This window comes from Limanda limanda, chromosome 17 (genome assembly GCF_963576545.1).
Source record: "Limanda limanda chromosome 17, fLimLim1.1, whole genome shotgun sequence".
Taxonomy (NCBI): Eukaryota; Metazoa; Chordata; class Actinopteri; order Pleuronectiformes; family Pleuronectidae; genus Limanda; species Limanda limanda.
The window spans coordinates 17,272,690-17,298,313 of record NC_083652.1 but is presented as its reverse complement, the minus strand read 5'-3'; the positions used below and the strand labels follow the sequence as shown (position 1 = coordinate 17,298,313).

General features: G+C 43.4%; 3 protein-coding genes across 3 annotated transcripts; 1 reads left to right on the top strand and 2 right to left on the bottom strand.

Annotated features, from left to right (window-relative positions):
* Nucleotides 1-1,032: 1,032 nt before the first annotated feature.
* Nucleotides 1,033-3,748, bottom strand: wfikkn2a (info WAP, follistatin/kazal, immunoglobulin, kunitz and netrin domain containing 2a). Its single transcript, XM_061090691.1, has 3 exons — nt 3,539-3,748; nt 2,467-2,783; nt 1,033-2,233 (listed from the first exon to the last, which is right to left on the bottom strand). The coding sequence occupies exons 1-3, from the start codon at nt 3,743-3,745 to the stop codon at nt 1,033-1,035; spliced, it is 1,725 nt and encodes a 574-aa protein (XP_060946674.1). The 5' UTR covers nt 3,746-3,748.
* A 4,752-nt stretch (nt 3,749-8,500) lies between these two features.
* Nucleotides 8,501-15,078, bottom strand: ankrd40 (ankyrin repeat domain 40). The gene is made up of 5 exons (XM_061089591.1): nt 14,582-15,078; nt 13,390-13,538; nt 12,613-13,257; nt 11,890-12,071; nt 8,501-11,033 (listed from the first exon to the last, which is right to left on the bottom strand). Exons 1-5 carry the CDS (start codon nt 14,713-14,715, stop codon nt 10,890-10,892), a joined length of 1,254 nt encoding a protein of 417 aa, XP_060945574.1. The 5' UTR covers nt 14,716-15,078; the 3' UTR covers nt 8,501-10,889.
* A 1,504-nt stretch (nt 15,079-16,582) lies between these two features.
* Nucleotides 16,583-22,772, top strand: luc7l3 (LUC7-like 3 pre-mRNA splicing factor). The gene is made up of 11 exons (XM_061089693.1): nt 16,583-16,772; nt 17,449-17,515; nt 17,614-17,653; nt 17,741-17,885; nt 18,018-18,092; nt 18,356-18,460; nt 18,694-18,855; nt 19,201-19,586; nt 19,841-20,031; nt 20,178-20,398; nt 22,128-22,772. Exons 1-10 carry the CDS (start codon nt 16,674-16,676, stop codon nt 20,363-20,365), a joined length of 1,458 nt encoding a protein of 485 aa, XP_060945676.1. The 5' UTR covers nt 16,583-16,673; the 3' UTR covers nt 20,366-20,398; nt 22,128-22,772.
* The last annotated feature ends 2,852 nt before the right edge of the window (nt 22,773-25,624 follow it).

The window sequence follows — 25,624 nt, the reverse complement described above, 5'->3', positions numbered from 1 at the left end:
TGTGTTATGCGAGGGCCCCAGACCCAGACACAACACAACACACAGCTCCGCAGGCCACCACAGCTGGGCTGGAATGTGACCTGCTTCAGATTTTAATGCCAGACTTGGCCCCATGTGTGTGTGTGGGTGTAATACAAGTGGAAAGAGGAGGACATGGATGGAGGAACCTCGGCTACAGAGCGGAACATCCACATGAGTCCTTGAGGAATTTGGTCCTGAGCAGCGACAAACCTCAACAGCAAAGCACCAGAAAGAAAAGGACATTGTAATATTTTCTAAATTACTTTTATTTAAGTTGCCATCATATCATTCCATACAGGTTTTACCGAACACTAGCATATAATTGATAAAATAAAAATATGTCTCTCAAAAAATGAGAAATAGATCAAGACAAAATAAATATGACGCAGAGAAGTACACATACATATTCTGTAAATTAAAACAAAAGAGGTTCCAAGAAAATGGACCCAACAAGCTTATTTGATTCTGGTCGATGAACTGAGGCTTCATTGCATTATCATGAGCTCAAGGGCTCAGAAGAGTTGTTATACAATGTCTATTATGTGTGATCCCAGATAAAGATAAAGCAAACAAGCGAATTGATTTAAAACTGCTAAATGGACGACAATGCTGGAAAAAAACATCAGGAGAGGAAAACTATAATGTCATTTAATAAAACAGTTATGAAGATTAAATACTTTATACATGGTATATGTATATATTCTACTTGCCTTTTTCAATGTGTCTCGGGCGTTGACAGCAAAACTGTCTCGGCGTGATTCTAACAAGAAAGGACAGTTCTGACACAGCGTCTGAGAGGAAATCATGGATGAAACAACTGATGATCAACTATGACATGTGATTATGAGACTTTGTCAAGGAGCAAAAGAAAAGCATCTGAATCAGGCAGCAAAACCTCTGATGTTACAGATGAGTGATTGCAGCCGGTCGCACCGGTGAGGTCTCTGGAGCTTATGATAATCTGAAAACAACGTAACTGACTTTCAGCGGTTGTGAGATTTATAAAAGACTCTACTGGACGGCAGAGAAATCTTTGAGAAAATCGCATGTTTTCTTGTGGGCGACCTCACGGAGCTTCCTGATCCTGCGAGCGCTGGACGAGCCCACGAAGCTGTCGGGCTGCAGGACGGCCATCCCGTTCTGAACGTCTCCCATGATGATGAGCTGCACGTTGGCCACGGTGATGTTGGGGCAGGGACAGTTCCAATCCATGTTCAGAAGAGTCACCTCCAACGGTTCCTTGCCGAAGAACCTCAGACCCATCTTCTCATCCTTCAGGATCTCCTCCACGGTCACCAGGGCGTGGCCGGACTCTTGCTCCTCCGTCAGGTCCGTCACACGCCCCAGGATCACAAAGTCACTCTTGCAGAAGCTGGCGAGCATCTTGCCCCGAGGTTTACACATCTTGCAGTTGTGGTTCTTCGGAAAGGGGCACATCTCCTCACAGGCCTCTTTGGACTCAAAGTTGTTCTCGTTGCCACCGCAGCCTCCGTAGACGAAGGACTGGCACTTCTTCAGGTCAGTGCTGTAGGCCCAGCGAGGCTCGTAGGCCTTGCAAGGCCCCTGGAGGCTCGGGAGGCTACAGGGAGCCGCCAGGTCTCCTCCACACGACAGCATGCAGGTCTCGTAGGTGTCGAAATGATTGCGGTTTTTGTTGCACTGGCTGTAAGTGAAGGTGAAGCAGTTGTTCCTCTTTGGTTCATAGTACCAGCTCATGCTCTCCTCGCCGCAGTCATCGGTGTCCGGGCTCTTCAGGCACTCCTCGGCTGGAAAAGGCAGGTTTGTACTGTTCCCCTCTGCGCTCTTACCTTTCACTTCTCTCCTGATCACCACCAGGGGGAAGTGCGATGAGACTCTCCCCCCAACGTTTTTGGCTGTGCATGTATAGATGCCGGCATCCTGGAGCTGTGCATTGTATATGACCAGCTGGCCGATGTTAGTAACCACAACGTTCCCTTGTACGTGATTCGGTCTCATGACGATGTTCTCTTTGCCCTTCAGCTGCTTCTCCCAGGTGATTTCCGGATGCGGCTTCCCCGACACGTCACACAGGAAACTGGCCGTCTCTCCGACAAACACAGCCAGCTGGGTGGGGCCGCTGTGTATGACAGGGAGTTGGATGTCAGCGGGGAGGGTGGTCTGGAGGGCAGTGGTGGGATGGAGGGTGGTCTCCGCAGGGATTGGGCTGGTGTTCGGCCAGGTCAGGTGATACCTGTGGGTAGGTTGAATAAGAAAGGAATTAATCAGAGTCAACGGCTCCTGTTGACATGACACAGAAAACTATACTATGCTGACATTCTGTACACAGTATACACACAGGTTTTTATTTTATCGAACAAATTTGTGTTTTCAAATATCTTAATTGTGAGGACTGGAAAAGAAATACAACTTTACCTTATCACACCAAAAACAAAAAGTAGAGGTCTAAAATACTTAACATGTTACCTGCAGGTGACCTCAGAGATAGAGATACCCTTGGAACAGGCCTCTGCATCCATGTAGCACTTGTTATAATATGTCATGCCGTCAGACGCACACGTGAAGTGGGGCTCCCTCTCGCAGCGGTCGCGGCACTTACAAACAGGCTGGCTGTCCCAGATGTCGCACTCGGACCCTTGCTGAGAGCACATGAACTTGTCGCAGGTGGCACCCTTGGGCATTCCGATGGGGCCCTTGTTGCCCCGGATGTCTATGTAGCGTGCGGCCACGCAGCTCTTGTTTCCACACACATTAGGGCAGCACTTTTCAAACGACTCACAGTCCTATGAAGATGGAAAAGGAACACAACTTTTGGTACCACATATTTGATTCTTACAGCTGAGACTCATTGAACATGTGTCAATTTGGATAAGAGGGTTCTTTACATGCATGCTTTCAGAGTGGATAGTTCCACGATGACACAATATGAACAAGTTAAAACATTGCATAACTATTAAGACTTTTTTGTATGGTTTGGTTTCCTCTCTGTCTTTCCTTTAACCCCCCCAGGGGATAAGCTTCATCCCGTCAGGCAGTAATTTATGCACAGGGCAAAGAAAAACAGGAATAATGGGGAGATGGTGATTTGGTTATTTTGCTGTTCAACATTCAGGGGAATCTGAACCCTTTATTATCCAGTGGCGCCTCGTATAAATCGTTAGGATTACACACAGGAGTTGGACCTGAATATTCATGTAGCCCATTATTTTGGATGTTTGTTCAACCTTGACAAATATTCAATAACTGCCATATTAAAAACCTCCATATTCAGTAGTGTCGGGAAAGTTGTGCTTCAATTCTCTGCAAGATCCAAAATCTGATATTTAACCATCGCTAGACTTAGTTTTAAAATGTCTCTTGGAAAGATAGATTGGTGTAAAATAGATAAACAGTATGATTTTTTTATTTTAAACACTTTTGTGAAACACTTTTCTCAAATCAAATCAAATAATTCTGACTGAGGTTGTGCAGATATCAGCCCTATGTGGACTGCACCTCACTCCCAGCAGGTTTCCTCAGCACCAGCAGCAGAACTCACCTGGTCAGACTCACACTCCCGCATGCAGGTGCTCATCGCGTCCACCCACAGGTTGGGGTTCAGCTCGTTGGGGCACAGGCCCGCGTGAGAGTACACCACCTTCGACACGGACATGGGCATCGGCATCGCTCCCACGCAGCGGCGGCCGTCCATGTACCAGTGTCCCAGGAGAAACCAAATCCACCGGGGGAACAGCATCCACCACATGTCCGAAGCGTAAAAGAACCAGCGCGAAAGAAATCCCGAGGTTTGGGGGAGAGAAAACCAAATCCAACGAGAGGCAGATTAGTTTAACACGAAATTAAAGTTGTGGAAAAGTCTTTGCAGTGGAGCCAAAGTGCATGTGGGAGCGGAGGGAGGGAGCGGAGAGGCGCAGGAGCCGTGTGGCTGAGGAGAGCTTCTCCAGGTCGCTCGTCCGGACGTTTAATAGCAGAGAGAGATTAAGGTTGCGCGGTTGCAAACCCACGTAAGATCTGACTACATGAGTTACAGTGACCTGTCTCGTCACACAGCAAATCCCAGCTGGGTTACAGTTATTATCAACTTAATTAAAGGAGGAAGAAAAAAAAAAAAAAAAAAAAAAAAGAGCCGGGGACACCTGTGCGTAAAGCTCTGCTGCCTTAACCCTTAGCTTGCAAAGATGCTGCGGGGAATGTTATACATGTTTTGCCATAATGAAACGTTTAGTAGATTATTTTACTGTAGTAACACTTTAGACTCAACATCTTACAATAGTTTATTTTGCACATTCATACATTTTATTTTGCACATTCATAAATAAGGCTACTGACTGCTGCCTGCAAATTAAAATACAATTTATATTATAAAGCTTAGTCACACTTTCTACCCAGCTCCTTATTCTCACTTATCAGTATTTACAAACCTCAGTTTACATTCCAGCACATAATAATTAATTATTATTAACACTATTACAATTATATAATAATGATATTATAATGATTATAACTAAATGTAATTATTGTTATGTGGATGTTTGTATTGTGCTGTATGAGGCGTAAAAAGTACATGTTGGTTACTGTACAATCTGCTGTTTATCAGAACTCTCACTGTCCAGAAGATGGCGCCAAACTCAGTGCAGTCCCTCTACTCGATGACCCCGTTAGGATTTGGCGTCTTCTTAAAGTTCTATTATATATATATAAAACTGTACATGTTTACATTATTATATACATTATATATAGTCTGTTTATGCTTTTTGAAGGTTTTTTTTCTTCTACACTTAGACTACTTCTGCTTGTTCTTTTTCCTCTTCCACCTTCCTCCAAGTTTTTGTCCCACAAAACCCTGCTACCGTCCAACCTCTATTATCTGATTTTCTGTCTTGTGGAAACCCAAACATTTCCCTTCAGAGTGCCTTTGAAACCCTTTGAAATCTGCCATACTGGATGCAATAGCCATTCAGTTTGTTTTACGTGGTACGGCACGCGTTGTCAAATGTCCCGGATTAGAAGCCACAATGGAAATATGCACAAAAACGCAACATAGGACAGTGACAGCAATTTTCAGATGGTGAGTATGTCGCATTTTTCAGTCTATGACCCAAATGCCACACTAAATGAAAAAATCCTAATCTTCAAAGCATTGTCAATGCTAATGACAATATTGGGTGTGATTGTGTGTGGGTCTGTGTGAGTGTGTGGGTCTGTGTGTGTGTGTGTGTGTGTATTGATATGGAGTCTGTGCTTCCCAAGCTGAGTCCCTGCTGAGACCAAAGAGGCCCTGCTCTCTAGGCTGAACCCAGCAGGCTCAGTCTGGTCTGCTGTCTGTGAGCCCTCTCTGAAAACACACACATTAACACACGGGTGTACTTCATATACCTGCATTTATATAAAGTACTTAAGTATAAATATAAAGTAAGACACTGGTGGTACAGGTTATATCCATTATCTTTCTCTAACTCTCTCTCTCTCTCTCACACACACACACACACACAAGTGCATGATCTCAAATGTATGCAAATGCACAAACATAGTCAAGCTGTGTTTTCAGTGTCTGCTCTCCCACACGCCCCCTCTGGCCCTCCACCCTTAACCTTCACCCCTCGAGACCCTGCATTCCCAGCATAGCCGCCGCTGGGGCCACAGGGCACGTCCCATGTTGAATAAAGCCACGCGGAGGCCCCCCCGCAGGGCGCTCCAACGCTCAATCTGCCTTCAGGACGGGTATTGTCTGAAAAACAGACCTTGACTTTGACCTCCTCTGTGCCCCCCCCTCGCCCGCCATCTTTCCGAGCACCGTCCAAAACAGCTACGGAGCTCCCGTGACGTCTCCATTTATGTTTATGTTTATTTACTGTGCAATGACATTTACTTTAATGATAAAAAGTATTAGAAGTTTTCATAAAAATGAAGCCGGGTTTAGTGTCTCATATAATGTTCATTCCTAAAACACAACATCATTCAACTAAGTTAAACATGGCACTTTTATTTAAAGCATGGAAGGTGTGATCAGAGAAACAAAAGGCCATGAGAGATGAGATGCAAAGAAAAGTGCAACAGGAAACACAGAGTTTATGGATTATGCTAAATCATAAAATATTCCTCCGACTGTTGCCCTCACATCCTGGAAGAAATGTGTGATAGGTGACAAGGAACATAGTGACCTAATCTCTCAGGTCCTGTGTCACTTCTTTGGACAAAGCAGGATTTTACATAGGAAATAGGCGTCACTCCCTAAACTCTGTTGTCACTCATGTGGAAACTTCTTCCACGTATGCGTGATGAGTGAAAAAACAGAATGTCGGTTTAAAGACACAAGTGACTTTTTGCCAACGTAGAGTTCAAGGAGTTCATGAAATGCTTCCCTTCTGTACGTTACATCTGTATGACCCCAGTATTTTGTTTGGTCCTGAATATCCTTACATTTGACTCAATAAACCTTTAGCTTCACTGCATCATCTGACATTAATGGATTCATTCCTTCCTTTATCCATACCCCAAACTAACAGCACAGTACGAATCAATCACGGGATGTCCTGGTCTATACGTTAAAGCTACATCTTACTTCAGCATTAATCTTTGTGGCTTTACAATGTCATGCATACATTCATGTAGAAAATAAGTAGCTCTGTATATTGGCTTTGTGCATTATGCCTGTTGGAGAGGTGCACAAACTGCACCGCGGGCCATAGTCCAAGCCCATCGGCCGAGGCACGTACCTGCGAGGAACGTCGCCTTCTGCCTCCATTGCTAAAATGCTCTTAGAGGTTCCTGACCATGCAGGTCCACAGCTTCTCTTGCCCACGCCTGAGGCCTGGGAAGCTGGCGGAGCTGGTTCGGAACAATGGACGTGTTATGACTGTTCATACTAAGCTTATTATGAGTGTCTCACTCCTGAACAAAGGAGAGCGACACGTCCAGCCACAGCAGGGCCCTAAGCTGATTCTTCAGCCCCCGTCTAGACACACAAGCCAACATGCCGATGCACAGACATGCAAGCATACATGCCGATTCACAGGCCTCCAGCAAAATGTATATATCCTGATTGCCATACATTCCTCTGCCTCCATGTTTAGATTACACACACACACACACACATTTCATTTTCTCAACGGTGTTCTGCACAGATTATGCAATATTTGTGCGCTCCAGATTGCAGCAGAACATCTGCTCACCACATGAACACTCATTTCACCGAAGAGGTTGTGGATTTCACAGATACACGGAAACGCTCAGTATGACCATAACTTAGGTGTTGTTTATGTTCTTTAAATCAGAACTGGAACATAACAACAGGCCGTGTTAGTTAAGTTCATCACAGGATGAACGACATCGGCTCGCTGTGCAAGACGAAGACACAACTACAGCTGGACCGGACAACAATACTGAGCCTCGAAATGTGGAACCATTCCAGGTTTCTTTCGCGTGTGTTATTAATGCAGCAAACAAACTGGCACGTTTAATGAATAGTTGAAAGGAAGTCTAAATCAACCGGCGAACATATGTGTCATTAAGTAAAGGTTGATTTTCCAGCGGTTACAGATATATTTGTTAAATCCCTCTGGTAAAGTTCAGCTGGAACAAACACTGAATGATATTTGATTTTCAAACTAAAATCACTGGGGTGACGTCCTCGTTGATACGCTGTGGTTAAGTGATATGTCGATATCTACTGTGACTTTATGGATTAGAGTTAATAATTTAAGGAGTTTGCCTTTTCATTCATCCCGAGGTAATGTAGGCATTATAGCAGATATAAAACAGCATATCCCATCAGCAGTGGACTCAAGGTCAGAAAGTTTAGTCAAGGGCAACGTTTATTTTTGAGTAGTGTATTAGAATCAGTGTAGTTAGGATCTAATGTAAGTATGTCATCAGCCTTTGAATGCTACACTTTAGTTTTTAAATGATTATTTTGAAAAAACACTTTCAAACAGATGTTGACACACAAATGAAGATCATCACCCTCAACAACTGGAGAAAAATACTTTTATTTTATGATTGCACATGAATTGTCGAATTTGATAAAGAGTTTTGCATCGTCAGTTAGTCCTGAAACCTGGGTCTCATGTTTACTTACTCTGAAAGATCCTGTATACTCTAATGAGCTGAGTGCTGAAGGGGCCTCATCTTGCACAGCAAGGACCAAGGAACCGAGACACTGGTGCATTTCAGTGTAAAGATGAGATGAGCAAATAGCAGAACATTTGTTAGTAGTTCAATTAAAGCGAAGCAAAATAGAACTCTATCTTCTTATGAAGAATTTAAATGGTAAGTAACTTCTGGTACTGCAATACACGGCTCACCAAATGCCAATATTTGCTCTTCTGCTCTCTCTAGTGGCCATCAGCTGTAACACATATTTCAAATCACCACCAGCAGGGAAGACGTGACACAGAAGCCTTCATTCAGAGCCAGACACTGTTCACATGGATCCATTTGTCTGATGAGTGTAAGTTTTTACAGGACTCGAGGCTCGTTTGAGAGAAAAAGAGGAGAGAGATCAAGTTGTTCACCATGCTTTATCAAAGAACAGATACAGGTCTCCAGAACAAAAACACACAACTCAAACAGTGCCTTGGATTAGTTCTGCAAGTACACAGGACGTACTGTATATAAAAATATCAGACTCTGAATGCATAGGTTAAGTCAAACTGTATTCTGCTTGTTCTAGAACAGTAAGCAACCCCGTAAATACAATGTTAGTCATCAGCTTTCCACATGATCAAAACATGATCCTATAAAAAAACGATTTCAAACGTTCTGCTCTCACTCACCCAGGGTACCACATGGCTTGGGGGGGGGGCATTTTTTCCCCACATCCACTCACTCCATCCACCCAGAGCCCCGACCTTGAACATGTGGCACAACTTCTCTTAAAGCATTTAAAATAGTTGGGGACATAAAATAAGTCGTTTCGCCTCACAGCAAACTTCCTGCAAACACCCCCCCCCCCCCCCATATCTCTACATTGCACTTTGCTTCAACAACAGCATCTCACCACTTTACTTTTCTCCCCATTGTTAAACTCTTGCTTGTATGACAGTATTATTTGACACAAAACACAACAGGCCTAAGCTGGTTAAAAAAAATTATACAAATTAATAAAAAATACAAATACAGTAAGAGCATCGGGTATACATTTGAACAGTAAACAGTTACCACTGGGTTAGAAACTTTTTGATTGTATGACGTATTCTGAGCGCCTAGTGCACTGCTTAAAAGTGAATGAGACCCAGCACTGAGAGTTAAAGGAATAGAACATGATGATGGAAGCAGCATAAACAACATGACCAGCTGTTCAATTCTTCATATATAGTAGCAGAATGTTTTTTTCTTTTCGTGGGTGTAAATATTCACGTTGTCAGTCTCCATTTAAGAGGAACAGCAACGCCTCCTATTTAGGTAATAAATAGAAATCAAAATAATTATTTCTATAATAAAAACAAGAAGATATTAGAACTAGAGTGGCCTCGACAAACAAACTGAAGCCATATATACTGATGTTGCCTTCAGTGAAGCGGACGTGAACATGTCAGAGAGACTAATGTATATTAGTGTTGGGAGGAAAAAAGGAAGCACTCAATCGTGAAACCAAGATCTGTTCGTTTTTCTTTCCTCATCGCTGAAAAAAAGAAAAGGAAATCTTATTAAGGCTGCTTTCTTTTCAGAAGCAGTCATAGTATTTTTCTGCTGTTAGTATCTTTGCTGGCTAAGTTAGTTTTTGGTTTTGATTCTAATTACAGTTAACACAGACAAGACAAAAATATACGACGCAGAGCTCAATTTATATGATAAATTAAGTGTGAGCCTCGTACACGACCTTCGCTGGGAGCTTGAACCTTTGTTACTCGGGAGAACAAATGTACGTGCCTCTATACGAAAGAATCAACATGACTCAAATTTAAACTAAATACTTCACAGGTGACAGTTAAAATGTTATGTTGACTAAATTTAGTTAAAGCAGAGGTGCTTTATAACTACTTAAACAAAATGTCTTGCATGAAAAGACACAAGGGAATAATTCTAACAAAAACGAATTATTCCTTTCACACAGTGTATGACTGAAGTACTTCAATATGTAGGGGAATCAGCACTCCTATTCAAATCTTTCCATTCGCGGGTGGGTACAGGTTAAAGCATTCTGTATGTGTGGTCAGAAAATTAAAGAACTATGAGTCCAAAGATTCCCTCGACCCTAACAACTAAGCCAGCAATGGATGCCCCCTGCAGGCAAAGACACTGAGGGTTATGCCTAGAGCTTGTATGAAAGCGTGTTCGCCAGCAGGAATATCTGATAACTCTACATGTCAGTTTCTTAGAAATCCAAGTCGTCTTGTGCAAGTCCACTGTGCTGCCACCCGTCCTGTTCTGTGGACTGATGAAGAGCTTATCAATAAGAGTTTGTGTAAATCCTTCCCGTCGTCCTCTGCTCCCGATCCTCGACAGGCCAATTTCCACTGTGACCATAGACTACAGCCAGTATAGGGTATGTGTCCATGTAAGGCTATTGCAAAATCCCATTCAAGTTCAGTCCATAAGGAAGGAAGGCTTACGTCCCCCTCCGTTGTCCCATTAGAGCCTTGGCACCAAGCGGGCAGTAGGAGGAGAGAAGAGAGATAAAGAGAGGGGCCCAAATACTTTCGGACATAATTGAGTATACCATGCATCAGTAATCGCTTAGAACTGTTTGGGTACACGAAAGCGGCAGGAGGGCCAGAGGAGGACAGGAGGTGGACAATAGCTACAGAACTTGGGAAACCAAAAGAAATCCTAGTTAGAAAATAGGCAAAACACCTAGCCTAAACAAAGCTGTATTGAGGGACGTGGGCAGGCAGCCAGTTGCTTGAGGGGAGCTACAGGAGAGAGAGACCTCGGGCTCTGCGGCCGCTCTAGTAGGTGAGGCGGGAGGCCTTCATGTTGTAGCAGGGTCTGTCTGTCAGGCCCCCGGCCCCAGAGAAGAGGGACAGGCCCTCGTCTTTCTCCAACACAACCTCCAGCTCCTGAAAGTCCTGAAGCCGAGCCACGTCCTTGTCCTGGACACGGGAGGGAGAAAGATTTAACTAACCATCAGTTTAAAATCAACAGCATAGAGTGTCCATTTAAAATGATTACACAGCCTCATTCTTTTTACTCTTTTATATGCACATTGAAAAGAGAAGGAATGTTGAAGCAGTATTTCATATTTTATCTATGTTATCATCCAAAACACATTCACTGACTCACTCAATGGTGTTGCCGTATAATTTGGCACTTGTTTGACATTTCACACACCGATCAATCAACTGAAAGTGATCGTTAATTTCAGTATTAGCACAAAAAGCGTCCCATTAACAATTATTCTCATGCCGTCAGACTTTATGCTTTCAGTTTTGTTTTGTCAGTCACCGTGGAGAACACAGAGGGAAGAGGAGATTTCAGTGTTATGGTAAAGTGAGCCGCAAACAACTTAATTATAGAGCCGGGTCAGTGTTCATGCATGAGTCAGACAGAGACTGATGATCAAAACGGTCTGAATAACTTTTAACCCTTAAGGACACAGTGTTTTGAAAATATAGATTTGGGATGATCTCAAGAGGAAGTACGTTTCCATGGAGTCAGCTGTCATGGACGTTTATTTGCATTTAAAACAATGGACCCATGGTAATGATGATGAATAAATATAGTGTCAGTTAGTCACATGGAATCTAAGTGTATCAAGTCTGTGAGTTACAATCTCACTGACCTACAACTCGGATTAAAACTTTCATCGGAAAGATCTATTTATTTAAAGTTATTTGCCCTTTGTAACCTTTGTTGAATTTATAAGTTGTTAGTACACTGAATGTTACTTTGTGTATTCATGTCTCTGACCAAAAACTCATGTCAAGGATGCATTCTTCTCGCCCATACCTTTCTCAACATGGTGTTTGGCAGCTTGCGGATCTTCTCCACATGCTCGGCGCTGATGTCCAACTCGCGGCAGCAGACCCTCAGAAGGGAGCGGTAGGTGAGCTCCTGGCGGTCCAGCTCCACCTCAATGAAGTCGTTCTCCCGTGTACTGGGATTCTGGATTCGCACTTTCAACACCAGTTCTAGAGAGGAGAAGAAGAGTGAAGAAGAATGAGAACCATTTCATGCTTATGAAGGACATTTCTTATACACAAGATAACTCAGGCATGAATGATGTTTCTCCACCTTCATGCACGTTCCAAATACTTGTTTTGTGTCATTCTTTTTGTAAAACTTGATTGACCCCTCTCTGCTCTGACCATCCTCAGTTGTGATACTGTTTCTGCCTGTGAGTCTGTGATGTTTAAGTCATTGTAGTGAGAAGTGCTGTAGCTAGGCAACTAACAACCTTTTTAGGTTTGACCAGTTGGCTGCAAACGCTAACAAGTGTGTTGTCATTCGTGTGATTCCATCAGTTGCTAACCTGAGGAAAAGTAACTGCGTAGACGTGACAGATAAAAGGCTGAATTGCAGAGTCTACCAGAAGCTTTACCACTGTGCATGCATATGGATTTTAAGTGATTTGCAAGGATTAAATTTACAATGAATGGTATCCTGTCAGTCTACAGTCTGTATGTGTGGACAGGGGGTTAGAGATTGTAAAACAAAGGATTTCTCTCTCACCTTGCACGTTGACAGGGAAGGTGCTCGTGAAGAAGAAAGGCTGGAAAGCCGGCATGGTCCCACCGGCCTGGCCGTAGCTCAGTTGCTGGGGGATCGACTGCTGCCTGCTCATGGTTGGGTTCCCGCTGGCCACTGGGGCCTGGACCCCGCCATTACTGGCCAAGCTGGGGCTGGGTGAGGCCAGCGGAGGTGAGCACACGGTGCCATTGTGTGGCAGAGCATGCGGGTGGTCAGCGTGGTTGACAAGGTGTGGCTCGACTGACAGGTCCATGGGCACCCTGCAGTTAACCACAGTATGGTTGTGGGATGAGGCCGCACTGGGTGACACGCCATTTTGCTCAGTCACAGGAATGAATTCCCCGGTCAGGGCTTGGCTGTGGGCCGCAGGGTTTGAAGGAGGAAGAGAGTCGTCAGAGACTTGGCTCTGTGATTTCTGAGGCTCATGGGTTGGAGAGAGGGAGGCTGTATCACTGAGTGTGTCCTCAGCATGTTCTTCAGAACCATTCTGTAAAATCTGTTGTGCTAAAAGGACCTCTGATTTGTTATCCATCTTGGAGAACATGAAGGGCGGTTCAGACAGGTAGTGGGGAATGATTGGCAAGTCGGACTCCTTGACTTCAGGCACTTCCTCCACCTCAACCTCAACTGTGGCGATAATGGGCAGAATAAAAAGAGGATTATTTCTTTAGAAACAAACCAAAGATAAAGCCTCAACACCCACCTGTACATCAAAGTATTACAAAGTTGTTACAAGGCTGTGAGAGATGTGTAGTTTACCTCCTAGCAGTCGTTTGATCTCTGGCTTGGATGTGAGCTGTGAGGCCAGCTCCTCCTTCGCTGTGAGAATGTCTTTATCTGCTCCACAGCCGAGTAAGTAGGACACTATGTGCTTATGGTTCCTCTTGCAGGCCCAGTGCAGGCATGTCCTAATGGGATTATTGAAGAGAGATCTCAGTTTAATAACCCAAACATCGCAACATATGTTTATATAAAATGACAGTAACTTTACTCATCTATAACAGGGTTCTGAAGATTTCAACAAGCTAAGATTTAGATCATCAGTTATAAGTTCCACGTTAGTCTTGTTTATAGTTTGATTACAGCATGCTAACATCTGAAGAACTCACTATTCATGCCACTAAAACATTTCACTTACAATAATGTTTTAAGCACGACTGTTAACATCATTAAGATCTACGTTAACATATTTAAGTCCTGGTGTTTCATACATTAACATATTGAAGACTTTCCAAGGCTCTTTTGAATGATTTTGAACATGACATTTCCATGGGTCCACCCATCATCACATAGAATGTGTATTAAACTATCCTGTAATCAAATCAGCATCTTCATCTGTGGCACTGACAGGCAGAATAAAATACTTATAGTCACTTCAGCATTTAAAGATCTGAAGAACAAAGCCAAACTATTTTAACTCCACGGGTAATGAGCACAGACGACAAGATGGGTTGAACATTTACCTAGAAGGTTTGGCACAGGACAAGGTTGATCATATATTTTGAATTTAGCGCTCGTGCGATGTGCTGCATGTGGAACACTGTTTGAGCTAATGTTTAACTAACGTGTAAAATAAATGTATGATTGTAAGGTGATAATCAAGTCACCTTGTCAATGAGAACAGACCTTAGAAAGTGAGTTTCCTTCACTGGTCGTCTCTGATGTTTTGAGAGGACCAGATAAAAAGGACATTTCAAACTTGTTCAATTCCCTAAACACAGTGAAACCAGGCATGTATTTGCTATTTGGAGAAGGAGTGTAAACGGTGCCTTGGTCCGGTTAATAGGATAACACTGATCGGGTTTTAATCCCTGTAAAAACTGATTCTCCTCCTCTGCACTGAACTTTTCAACAGGAGTATACTGAATACCCACAAATCAGACACCTGCACTTGTTGACTTGACTAGGCCACGTTCGCTCACTTCAAAACAAACAAACAAAACAAACTCACCATCCGTTGATTTCGTTCTGCGAGTTGACGTTCGCTCCGCTCTCCACCAGCATCCGCACCTCGTCGACGTCCCCGATGGCGGACGCCTCCCTCAGCCGCTCCTGCAACTCTCGATCCAAAGAAGCGGAGGACATGTTGGCGCAGGACACTAACGCCGTGAGATCATGGGATGCACGGAAGCCTCTCGGATTAGGCTGTCAAAGCCAATCAGCCCCCAGCGAGTTGGATGGAACACGGGTCCGGTGGAAGTAGCTCGCTAACATTAGCTGCCCGGCTAACCTCAGCCCTTAGCTAGCTGGAGGGGAGGATAGCAGAGGAGAGGGAGGAAGGAGCTTCTGCTAACGGGACGTGTTCGTGTTGCTGGTCGAAGTCTGTGTGTTTTATTGGGCTGGTTCCGTCGTGGCCATGTGTCAGTGTTGTTGGTCCCGCTGCCGACCCTCACTCACGTCTCCTCCGCGGTGTCAGAGATCCGTCGGCGGGCTGCTGCCTCTGCCTCACCGGGGGACATCTTTGCATGTAACAACGGTGCGTCCAAACGTTCGTTCCCCCTCTCACCCCGCTCCGTAATTTGTTTCCCCCCTAATTACAATAATGAGGTCAAATCTACTTTCCATACACAGAAATCAAGGATCTTAAAGTCTCACCCATCCTCTGAGTTTTTTGTATGTTTATATGCACATATAAAACTGGTATGATAAAAGAAAAAACTTTTTAGAGAAATTGAATTCACTGCCTCCCTTTATACATGTTTTATTATGTTTTACTTTGACAATCAAGTTTATTCTCATTCCGCCACGCTGATGTATTTCATTGATGTCTCAGTTCCTGTGTTGTGATGCCATAACGTTTTTTTAATTTTTGCCCATGTCAACAATGTCCAATGTTGAATAAAGTACTAAAAATAGTTTTCCTTGAACTTGTATGTAAACATACCGTTCATAGAGTGTAGGTTGTGGTTGACACTTCGATTGATGTATTCACTTCTTTTATTTTGGTAATAAAGAGATTTTGTCCACACTGACTGCTTTGGTACTGACTGTAGAGATTTGAAAAGTGAGGTCAGTGTAGAGAAATATATGGAATATTACATGATTCAAAATATGAGCTTAAAAGCATCTGCTGTCTTGGTTCCGTGTGTGTGTTTGGGTTTGTGTGTCTGTGAACTTAATGGTGTCAGATTTAGAGCTGTCAACATTAAGTCACTGTGTTTTCTAATTTGTTGTTGTGTTTACCTATTTGTTTATTGTGTTTTCTCATTTGTTGTTGTGTTTTCTTATTTGTTGTTGTTTTTTCCTATTTGTCTCAGCATTTGCTCATTTGTCGTTAAGTGTGCATTAACCCTGGATCTTTATGATAACCACTGTACAATTACTCCTGCAATCATAATTATTTATTTCACCCTTACTGTATAACCATCATACTCTTAGTGTTTAATATTTATCCCTGCACTTCTTGGACTCTCCACATCTTTGCACTATTGTTGTGTTACAATTCACAGATCATGTAAAGAGGCATTCCTCCTTGTATATACTTTCTTTTCTTAGACCGTTGCACTGTTTGTATTGTTTTGTGTCTGTGTAAGCACACTGAGAGCCACTTTACCAAGTCAATTTCTGTGTTTGAGCAAACTTACTTGGCCAATAAAACCTGATTCTGATTCACTTTCCGAATTACAAAAAATGATTGAATAATGTCCTTTGCATATTCTTTTCAGTCACCATATGAAGTGTGTTTAAGTTGTTGTGTATACTTATTCTACATTGTGTTGTGGTCACTGAATACAAAAAAAACAACATCAATGGATCAACAACATCAAAGGATCAAAGACCGGAGCTGGGTTCTGGATTTACAGTCTTAATAAAAAACTGATGTGGCTTTTATATACAGTCTATGACGTGTGCCTGTCCGCGTGGTCGTGCGCTGTACTTCCGGTTCCGGGGTTGCCCAGGGAGCCATGCGCGGGGCGTTGTTGTCACGGCGTCTGCCATTTTGACCAGAGCTGCTCAGCGCGCAGCAGATGGTGTGATCCGGCTCCTCGGGAATCGACCGCTTCACTCCCCCCCAGCCCAGGCGACTCTCCCCCGGCCCCACCATGCTCTCCGCAGCCCAGCTACTCGACGAGTTGATGGGCCGGGACCGAAACTTGGCCCCGGACGAGAAGCGATCGAACGTGCGATGGGACGACGAGGGCGTAAGTCCGGGGTCCCAAGCTAACCGTTAGCCTAGCATAGCTTCGTGGGGCTAGCATAGCTGGGTTAGCCGGTTAAAGATGCTCAAAGTGAAACTATAAAGGGACGCAAGGCCCAATACGTTTGAGTGTGTTGTGTTTTAGAGTCTTAATAACTCACAGTTCAAACACAAAATGTTATTTTTCAGACTTTTTGACACTCGTGCTAGTGTCAGTTTAGCTAATGCTAATGTTTAATTGGCTCACAATGAGGTTTGGAGCGTTGTGGATGTTGCTCTGATGCACATTGAGCTCCAGCTGTTGTTGGGTGGGTTTGTCTCCTGCTTTGGGTTGTGGAGCTAGTATCGTTTTGCTAATTATGACATTTAGACGTGAACATGTTGGTGCTAAATACGGTTGAGTTAAAAAGTTGATTTGGCAATTAGCTGAAGTTTAGAATGTGATCAGAATCGGGGTGTATCGCCAAGCAGGTTCACACAGAACACAGCCTAACCCACAGAAAGGCTGTGGTGTACTTGGGCAAGTATAAATATAGAAAATAGGAAACAAAAATTGAACGTACAAGATTCTATAAGCACCAGGGGAGGGCGGTGTGCAGATCTATCGCAACACTGGGTTTAGAGATATAAAGGTAGAAATATTATTTGTAACGTCAACATTATCTTCTCTCTCTCATCAGTGTTGTCGATACTACCTGTGTGGGTTCTGTCCGGCAGAGCTGTTCACCAACACCCGCTCTGACTTGGGTAAGTAAACAGCAATAAAGATCTTTAATAAAGCCGGAGCTGACAGATGCATCTGTGATGTTTTGAAGATTCAAAAAACGTTCAAATCATTTCTCCAGGTCCTTGTGAGAAGATCCACGATGAAAATCTCAGAAAAACGTAAGTATGGGCTGTGGGTTAAGAAATCCTTTGTGTACGTAATTGATATTTCCTCTTTGTAACACGTTCCTAACCCAACACATGCAGGTATGAAAAGAGCTCTCGGTTCATGAAGGAGGGCTACGAGCGGGACTTCCTGCGCTACCTGCAGTCGCTCCTGGCAGAGGTGGAACGGCGGATTCGGAGAGGCCATGCCCGACTGGCACTTTCCCAGGCTCAGCAGAACGCAGGGGTGAGTGCTTTGGTTTAAGGACATTGATATGTCACTTATATCTGAGTTTTATTGTAAGATGGAAAAAACAAATTTTCATTGTAGATCAGTTTTTATGATGTACTTGAGATAAAGTGAATGTTTTCTCTGCAGGGTCCTGGTCCATCAGGGAAGATGGATGAGAAATCTCTGGTTCTAACAGATAAGATTGAAGACTTGGTTGCACAGGTTTGTAGTATAATTGAAAATGGTGTATATATTACATTTGTTTTTTTATTATTAATGTTAAGTGCACATTAGATTGATAACTTGGAATATATCGAAGCAAGAACACACTGCAATTTGAACATTTGCCACACATTACCACATCGTGTGTGTGTGACAAATCTTAGAAAACATCGATCGTAATCATCATTGTCTAGTTATCAATGTTATTATATTCCGTTGTGATTAAAATTGTGATTTCACTGGTCGGTTTTGCCGTTGCACAGATTGAGGAGCTGGGGTCTGAGGGCAGAGTGGAGGAGGCCCAGGGGATGATGAAGCTGGTGGAGCAGCTGAAGGACGAGAGGGAGCTGCTCGGCTCCAATCCCTCGGTGAGTCACCTGACTTCAGGCAAATCTGCCCACAGACACTGATCGGGAGAGTAGATCATGAAGTCTCCATGTCGATAACCAAGCTTCATGATCAAAGCTGGGCTGAACTAACATTCAGTATGGATTGCTGAAATATTTTCCTTTTAAAATCATAACCCAGATCTGTCCCAAAAGAAAAATGTGTGGACAAGGAAGATGTCTGATATCATTTCTGTTTTTTTTTTAATTTGCAGACCATTGAAAGCTTTGCAGCCCAGGAGAAGCAGATGGAGGTGTGTGAGGTGTGCGGAGCCTTCCTCATTGTTGGTGATGCCCAGTCCCGAGTGGACGACCACTTGATGGGCAAGCAGCACATGGGCTATGCCAAGATCAAATCCACTGTGGAGGAGCTCAAGGTAACAGGATGACCTCTCAAAAGATGATGACGTGAATTATGTATAAATCATGTATTCTATAATTTGTTGGATCTTACTTGAGACCAGAAAAAAGCCAATGACAGTGACACAATTGTGGCTAATTGAGGATTCTTGTTTAGAATTTTATATGTATTTGGTGAACAGACCTAAAAAGTCCAATCTAATGTCACATTATGTTGAATCCCCAGACTGTTTACGTCCAAGTATTAGCAATGTTGCAAGAGAACATAGTGCTACATCGTTTCTATCCCATGTACGAATGATGCAGCAAAAGGTTGTTCTACCTTGTTGAAGCTCATTATTGTATCATTCTTGTTCTCCTAGGAGAAGCTGCGTCGCCGCTCAGAAGAGCCTCCCGGTGAGAACCCAGTGGTCAAGAAGGACAGAGAAGACCGCGAGCGTGAGAGGGAGGAAAGGGAGAAAAAACGCAAAGAGGAGGAAGAGAAGGAAAAGGAGCGCGAGAAGGAGAAGGAAAAGGAGCGCGAGAAGGAAAAGGAACGAGAGAGAGAGCGGGAGCGTGAGCGGGAGAGAGACCGAGAACGGGACAGAGATAGAGACAGGGAGAGGGACAGGGACAGGAGGACCCGCCGAAGCCATTCCAACAGCCGCCACTCCAGTCGGGCATCGGACAGGAAGAGGAGCAGATCCCGTGATCGCAGACGGTCCAGAAGCAGAGACAAGGAGAGGGAGAGGGAACGCAAACGCAGCAGGTATGGCTGTTTATCTACAAACAAAATTGGTGAATTAAATATTAGTGTGTGAAATCACTCTTGGCTTGACTTTGTTATGGCAATAATCAAGTGAAATGGATTTAGGTGACAAAAGATGATTCCTTGAAATGTAATCATGCAGTCAAGAGCGACCAGTTATCAGCATAAAGGATATTCATGTGTTTCTTTTATCACTTGACAATGCATTTTCTCTTTTTTCTTTTTATTAAATACATTTTCCATTCTTCCTGAAGGAGCCGGGATAGAGACAGGGAGAGGAGGCGCAGCCGTGAGCGTTCTGACAGGAAGCGTCGCTCCCGCAGCCGTGACAGGAAGAAGTCACGCACCCCCGAGCGCAAATCTCACCGCCACCGCAGCCGCAGCAAGGACAGGGAGAAGGAGAAGGAGAGGGACAGGGACAGAGATCGGTCATCCAAAGACAAAGGTGGGGCCTTTGGATATTTTTATGATTTCATGTCTTGTGGAATACGTGCAGATTCCTAATTATCAGTTTGTAACAGCTGTAGTTATTACATCTAAATCCTTAACAGTTGTCCATCAAGGAGAAAAATACTGTTGTTGTTTTCTCAGACCGTAAGGCAACAGAGGAGAGGAGCAGCTCTAAGAAAGACAAGCACTCTGACGGCGATGCAGCTGCCATCAAGGCTTCATCAGAAGCAGAACCCATGGAGACGGAGGCGGCCGCCTCTGCCTCCCCCCCTCTGCTCAATGGCCAGCAAGAACTCTTCCATTCTGAAGGTGACACTCAGTCCAATTAAAACTGATCTGATAGGACCTCAGATCAGGCTCAGGTAAGTGCGTCCTCCTCCTCGCTTCCTTCTGGCTCTCAACCCAAAACCCACCACCCTCCCACCCCCACTCCCCCTTACCTCTCCCATCTCCCCTACCCACCCTCTCTCTCCCACCCTGTTTACGTTCAGTTCAATGCCTATGATTTTATCTTATGTACTATGTGCATATATCTTTATCCTGTTTTCAAATAGTGCATCATAAGTATGCACTGAAGATGAAGGACTAGGCCCGATGAATGAGAAGAAGTAGCAAACATTCACACAAAGCCAAGAGGGAAAGGCCAGTGTAGCCCTGAGCAAACGTGCCCGGAGGTACCCCTCGTTTTGTATCGTTTTTTAATCCTAATAGATGTATATTTGTCTTTGGACAAAATGGCAGCAAAAAGAAAGTATTAACATATCTAATCAAAAGTTCCTGCCTGTATTTACCTGTTTTCATTTATTTTGTTGTCTTTTTTTTTTTTTTTTTTACACATTTTTAAGAAGGAAAATGTAGTAATACTTACTTGATAGGGACCAGGTTAAACCAGGGTGTTTATACATGTTTGTTCATATATATGATACATATTTTTTATACATCTCCACATATATCATGGGGTTTGGGCTTTCTCATATGTAAACTCAGACATACTTTTTTAGCCTTTTTCAAAAGGTGTATGTGGAAAAACAAGCAATTTCTTTAGCCGAATCTTAACTTCAATGCCATGGATTTTTTTTTTTGTCCAACTTATTGTGCCTGATCATGCCATGCAGTGTGTGTTTGGGGGTGTGGGGTGTTATAGCACCGGGGGGGGGGGGCTAACGTCACTAACTAACTGGAGGGTAGGGTTTATCGAATGAATTGCAGCTGACTTCCATACCTCACACAGCGTTGGTGTTGTGAGCGAGACCACATGAGAAAAGGGCAAATTAAAAATCATGGATACTCTGACTGTCAAACTGTGCAGGTACTCACCCCAGGTACTCCTTTCTCTACCCACATCCATTTCTGAATGCTGTTGCCTGTCAGAAAAGAAACACAATTCTTTACTTCTCCAAAACATGAACTTGGCAACTTGATTGTGTATATTTTTATGATAAACAGTTTCGTTAAGTTTGGGGGAAACATGTCATTTGATAGAAATGTGAGAGACACATTTTTTAAACGCTGAGATGCACAGACAGCCTGCTTGATATACCTGCGCCAACAGCTGAAATTGTCACTGATGTGTTAATTTCTCCACAGTGTCTTGTTCAGGGCTAAAACCTTTTCAAGGATATTTCAATGTCACATTTTTTTCTGTCGATAGGATAATGTGGCAATATATTTAACTGTAAACCAGATATAATAATAAAACGCATCATGTGCACTTTCAGATTGGAAAAGTGAATATCAAACAGTTCTGTCACAAATTTGTATTAATATTTATGACAGAGGTAGTGACCAGAACTTTCAACTTTCAATCAAAGTAAAATATAAAGCAACATATTTAGAAAAAATATTCTGGCCGAATGCAGTCAGATCTTCAGAGGTCCACTGTGCTAGTGAATAGATTGTACTTGTGCATCATTAGCAGTGTCTCTTGTGTATGTTCTGCTCTCTCCCCTGTTACTTAACTAAGGGACGTATTTGACTAGTAGTCATGTCGATGTTATTATTGTTGCTCCAGCAGCAGCAGCTGTTGCTACGAACACATGTTGCGGGTCCTTTGCTAACATCGCATTTTGTGATCATTTTTTTGCTCGACAGGGGAAGCTGGGATATCTGGTGGAGGAAGAAATGGAAGAGCGCATCCATCCTTACCCTGAACCTGACACTTCGCTGCTTAAAAACAAGGTGAACCACAGATGTGTAGTGGCTTATCCCAAATCATAAACATACACGTGTAAATGAGAAGAGAGTAAAAGAATTACACAAACTTTTATGTTACCATACGCATCTTTTGGCTGATTGAGGGTAGTTGTGGTTCATCTGATGTATTTTGGTCTCGACACCAGCCCGACATCACCTAGTTAAAAACCAAACTTAGACGAGAAGCTCAGTGTGGTTTTTTTTTTGTTTTGTTTTTTGTTATTTTGGAAATCTTGACACATCCTCCTTGTTTCTTGGCATTTAGTGATAATGAAATAAAATCGTGCTTGTGAGTCTCTTTTGGTTTGTCAGGTTCCATTTCACTTGACCTCGTCTTTAACAGAAAGCGCATGTACAGTGTTAGACGACGATAGGGCGTGTCTCCTTTCCTCCACTTTAGAGCTCACATTGATTGCTCTTGTCCCCTTACTGTAAAATATACTGATTGAATTTTGATCAAAGCGTTTTGAAGACTGAAGATCTGTTTAATTTTGTTCTGCTTTTAATGTCCATCTTGTCTTGATGAATAAAAAGTAAAAATTTGTCAAAGTGGTGTTTATTTATTCCCCCGTCAGTGCGACTGTCCACAAGAGATCAGCTGATGTGAATTTGCTCTTTTCAAGTTTCCCACAAGGAGCATGTTGCAATAGTTTTCCTCAGAAGATCAAGTACTTGTAAAGATGTGGGGTCGATACATGTTCTGTCTGCTGAGGACTTCAGCATTCTTGATTTTCACTATTGATGTTAAATTTAATATTCTCTTTTACACTCTGTATTCTGGGCTCATGAGTATAATTATAATTTAGTATAATAACTACGGTTTTATCACATTGGAATAAATCAGACAAATGCCATCTTGTATCACTGTACTAAACTAAATAGTGCCACTCGTTGGAATTTGACTGATGCTTATCCGTCATAGATATAGAGAATATCAAAAGGGAAACGAGTAAAACATTTCCTGCCTGTTTTGCAGACCTTTTATTCAAACTGTAAACTTGACTAAGAGCCATCTTGGCATTTTGCTCAACAATGGCTTTTGTTGTTGCTTGAAAAAAAGCCTAGTTACAGGTCTGTGGTGATCACAGCAGAAGTAAAAAAGGATCCAGCAGCTTTCCTCATTCCTGGCGCCCTGTGACAGTATCGTGTTCCTGCAGACGGTGAGACCTGGATGCTGAAGGTGAACTGTGTCCTGGCTCAAAGCTTCCTGCCTTGACTGATATAAAATCATCAAACTCATTAATTAAGCAATAGCAAAGTCTTGGTTATGCTTTCAGACTTTCTGAATGCAATCTGCTGCCATGCTGAAAAAGGTAGAAGTATATAACTAATTCACGTCTGCTCTAAAACATTTCTATTTCGCCTGGTGCCAACAATGCATGACACAGGAGAAGCAATTTAAGTGAAGAGTGAACGCCACCTAACTGGTGGCTCATTGGTTTACACTTTGCCAAAATAACATTTGATACCCGACTGACATCTTGGTCTGTCACTAAGACATTTAGTTTACATTTAATTCTTAATTTAACACACGTTTTTTTTCTTTTCATTCTCATCGAAACATATAAACTCTGTGAACACACCAGACGCAGATGTTTGTACCTTGGTTCTGACTTTCCACAATACACACTCCGGCTAATGTAAATGGTTATTATATATGTTGTGCTTTTCCAGTTTAATCGACCGCATGCAGCACTTTTTAAATGCAGCTCTATCACACAGCATTCATACACTCGGCACAGCTGTCGGGCAATTTGGAGTTCAGTATCTTGCCTGAGGACATTTCAGAATGCACTCCGGAGAAGCTGGCAATCAAACCGCTGACCTTCTGGTCTACCTCCTTAGCCTTGACCTCCCTAAGCGAAGGTTTCCAAACTTAACACCCTGCACAGGATTCACCACGAGGGACACGTGCCTTTTTCTCTCCAACTGTAATTATCCCACCTGATCCAGGACATCTGCAAACACTACTTCATTTTGTCACATTTCCTCTCCTGTTAAAGCCGGAAATGAAAACAATCTGCGTCTGGACTTGTGTTGCAATTTTGGCTCGACACACTATTGTCAACTAAGGAGTCCAGTTGTGTGTATTTGTGTCCTCCCCCAAGCAAATCATCCGTCAGTTGCACATAACCATGCTTGATTGTGCAGGTGGAGTGGCCCAGCTGTGACCCCTGCTCTGTCTTTGCCCTGGATTTGCCTCCCGTGAAAATGAGAGCCCCCCCTCCTCTGTCCCAGAGCATCTCGGTGGCAGGTGGGCCGCAGGCGGTCTGTTGATTTCAAGGATTGATGTTGAAATACGGAACAATGAAGCATGAAGTGCAGGCGCCGGGTTGGAAACTCATGCATCAATCGGGCAGATCCACTGTCACCAGGTAGCAGCAGACATGCTTGTTAAAGGGACTCTTACCTTTGTTGCATTTTTACACTTTTTTTGGATAAGGTTAAATTGGTATTAATAAGGTAATGACACTCTAAAATGCAAGACAGACCCACCAGGAGTAAAAACAAACAATTATTTCACTCTCATATTTAGTGAAAACTTCAACCAATAAAATTCTTTGGACCGAAGGACCTTATTGGCCGACAGACCTGTCTGTTTGCTGCATGGAAACAGACAGGAAGCCCGTCTGCTTCTTGTGGCGCATTCGGGCCCCCGTCATCAAGGCATGTGAATGAAAATGTATATAACTTACCGAATACATTGCTTTGGTAAACAAAAACTCACGTGCGTGCGCGGAGGCAGTAGATTGTAAGTCTGCTTGTAAGTAAAGTTTCTTTACACCGCGGATGGGAACGAGGGGGTGGGGCATTGGAGGAAGGCGGGATGATTTGAATGTGCTGTAATTCTCAAATGCAACAAAGGTAAGAGTCCCTTTAAGGAGCAGGATGTGGTGTTAGTGGGCTTCATTAAATTGCAGCACTGAGCAGCAGGAGGCAGTGTGGACCAGCTTTTGAGCGACCCTCCAAATCCCCATAGTGAGAGCACAACAGTGCAGATACAGTATTTCCTGAGACGCTGAGCCTGTCATTGTGTGCTCGTTCACACCCGGGAGCCTGGACGACACCCAGAGAGTAATGACTTAAAACAGTGTCAACGGTGGCATCCCATTCCCTCTGCAGCACACACTCTGCAGCATGTCATTAGAAAAGCATCTCCCCAGGGTGTCAGTCGCAGGGAGCAGAGAAACAGAAGGAACAAACAACAGGAAGACAGTGAAAGTGATAGAGTAGGAGACAACCGCAGAGATGGAGGGAGTCAGTCTGATGTGACGCTAAACAACCAGGGTGAAAAAGAATAATGGAGACAGATTGTCCTCTCTCCTCTCTACTTATTCTCTCTTTCACACAGACTCGCAGTCGATCTGGAGAGGAGATGGAGAGGGACGGATCTG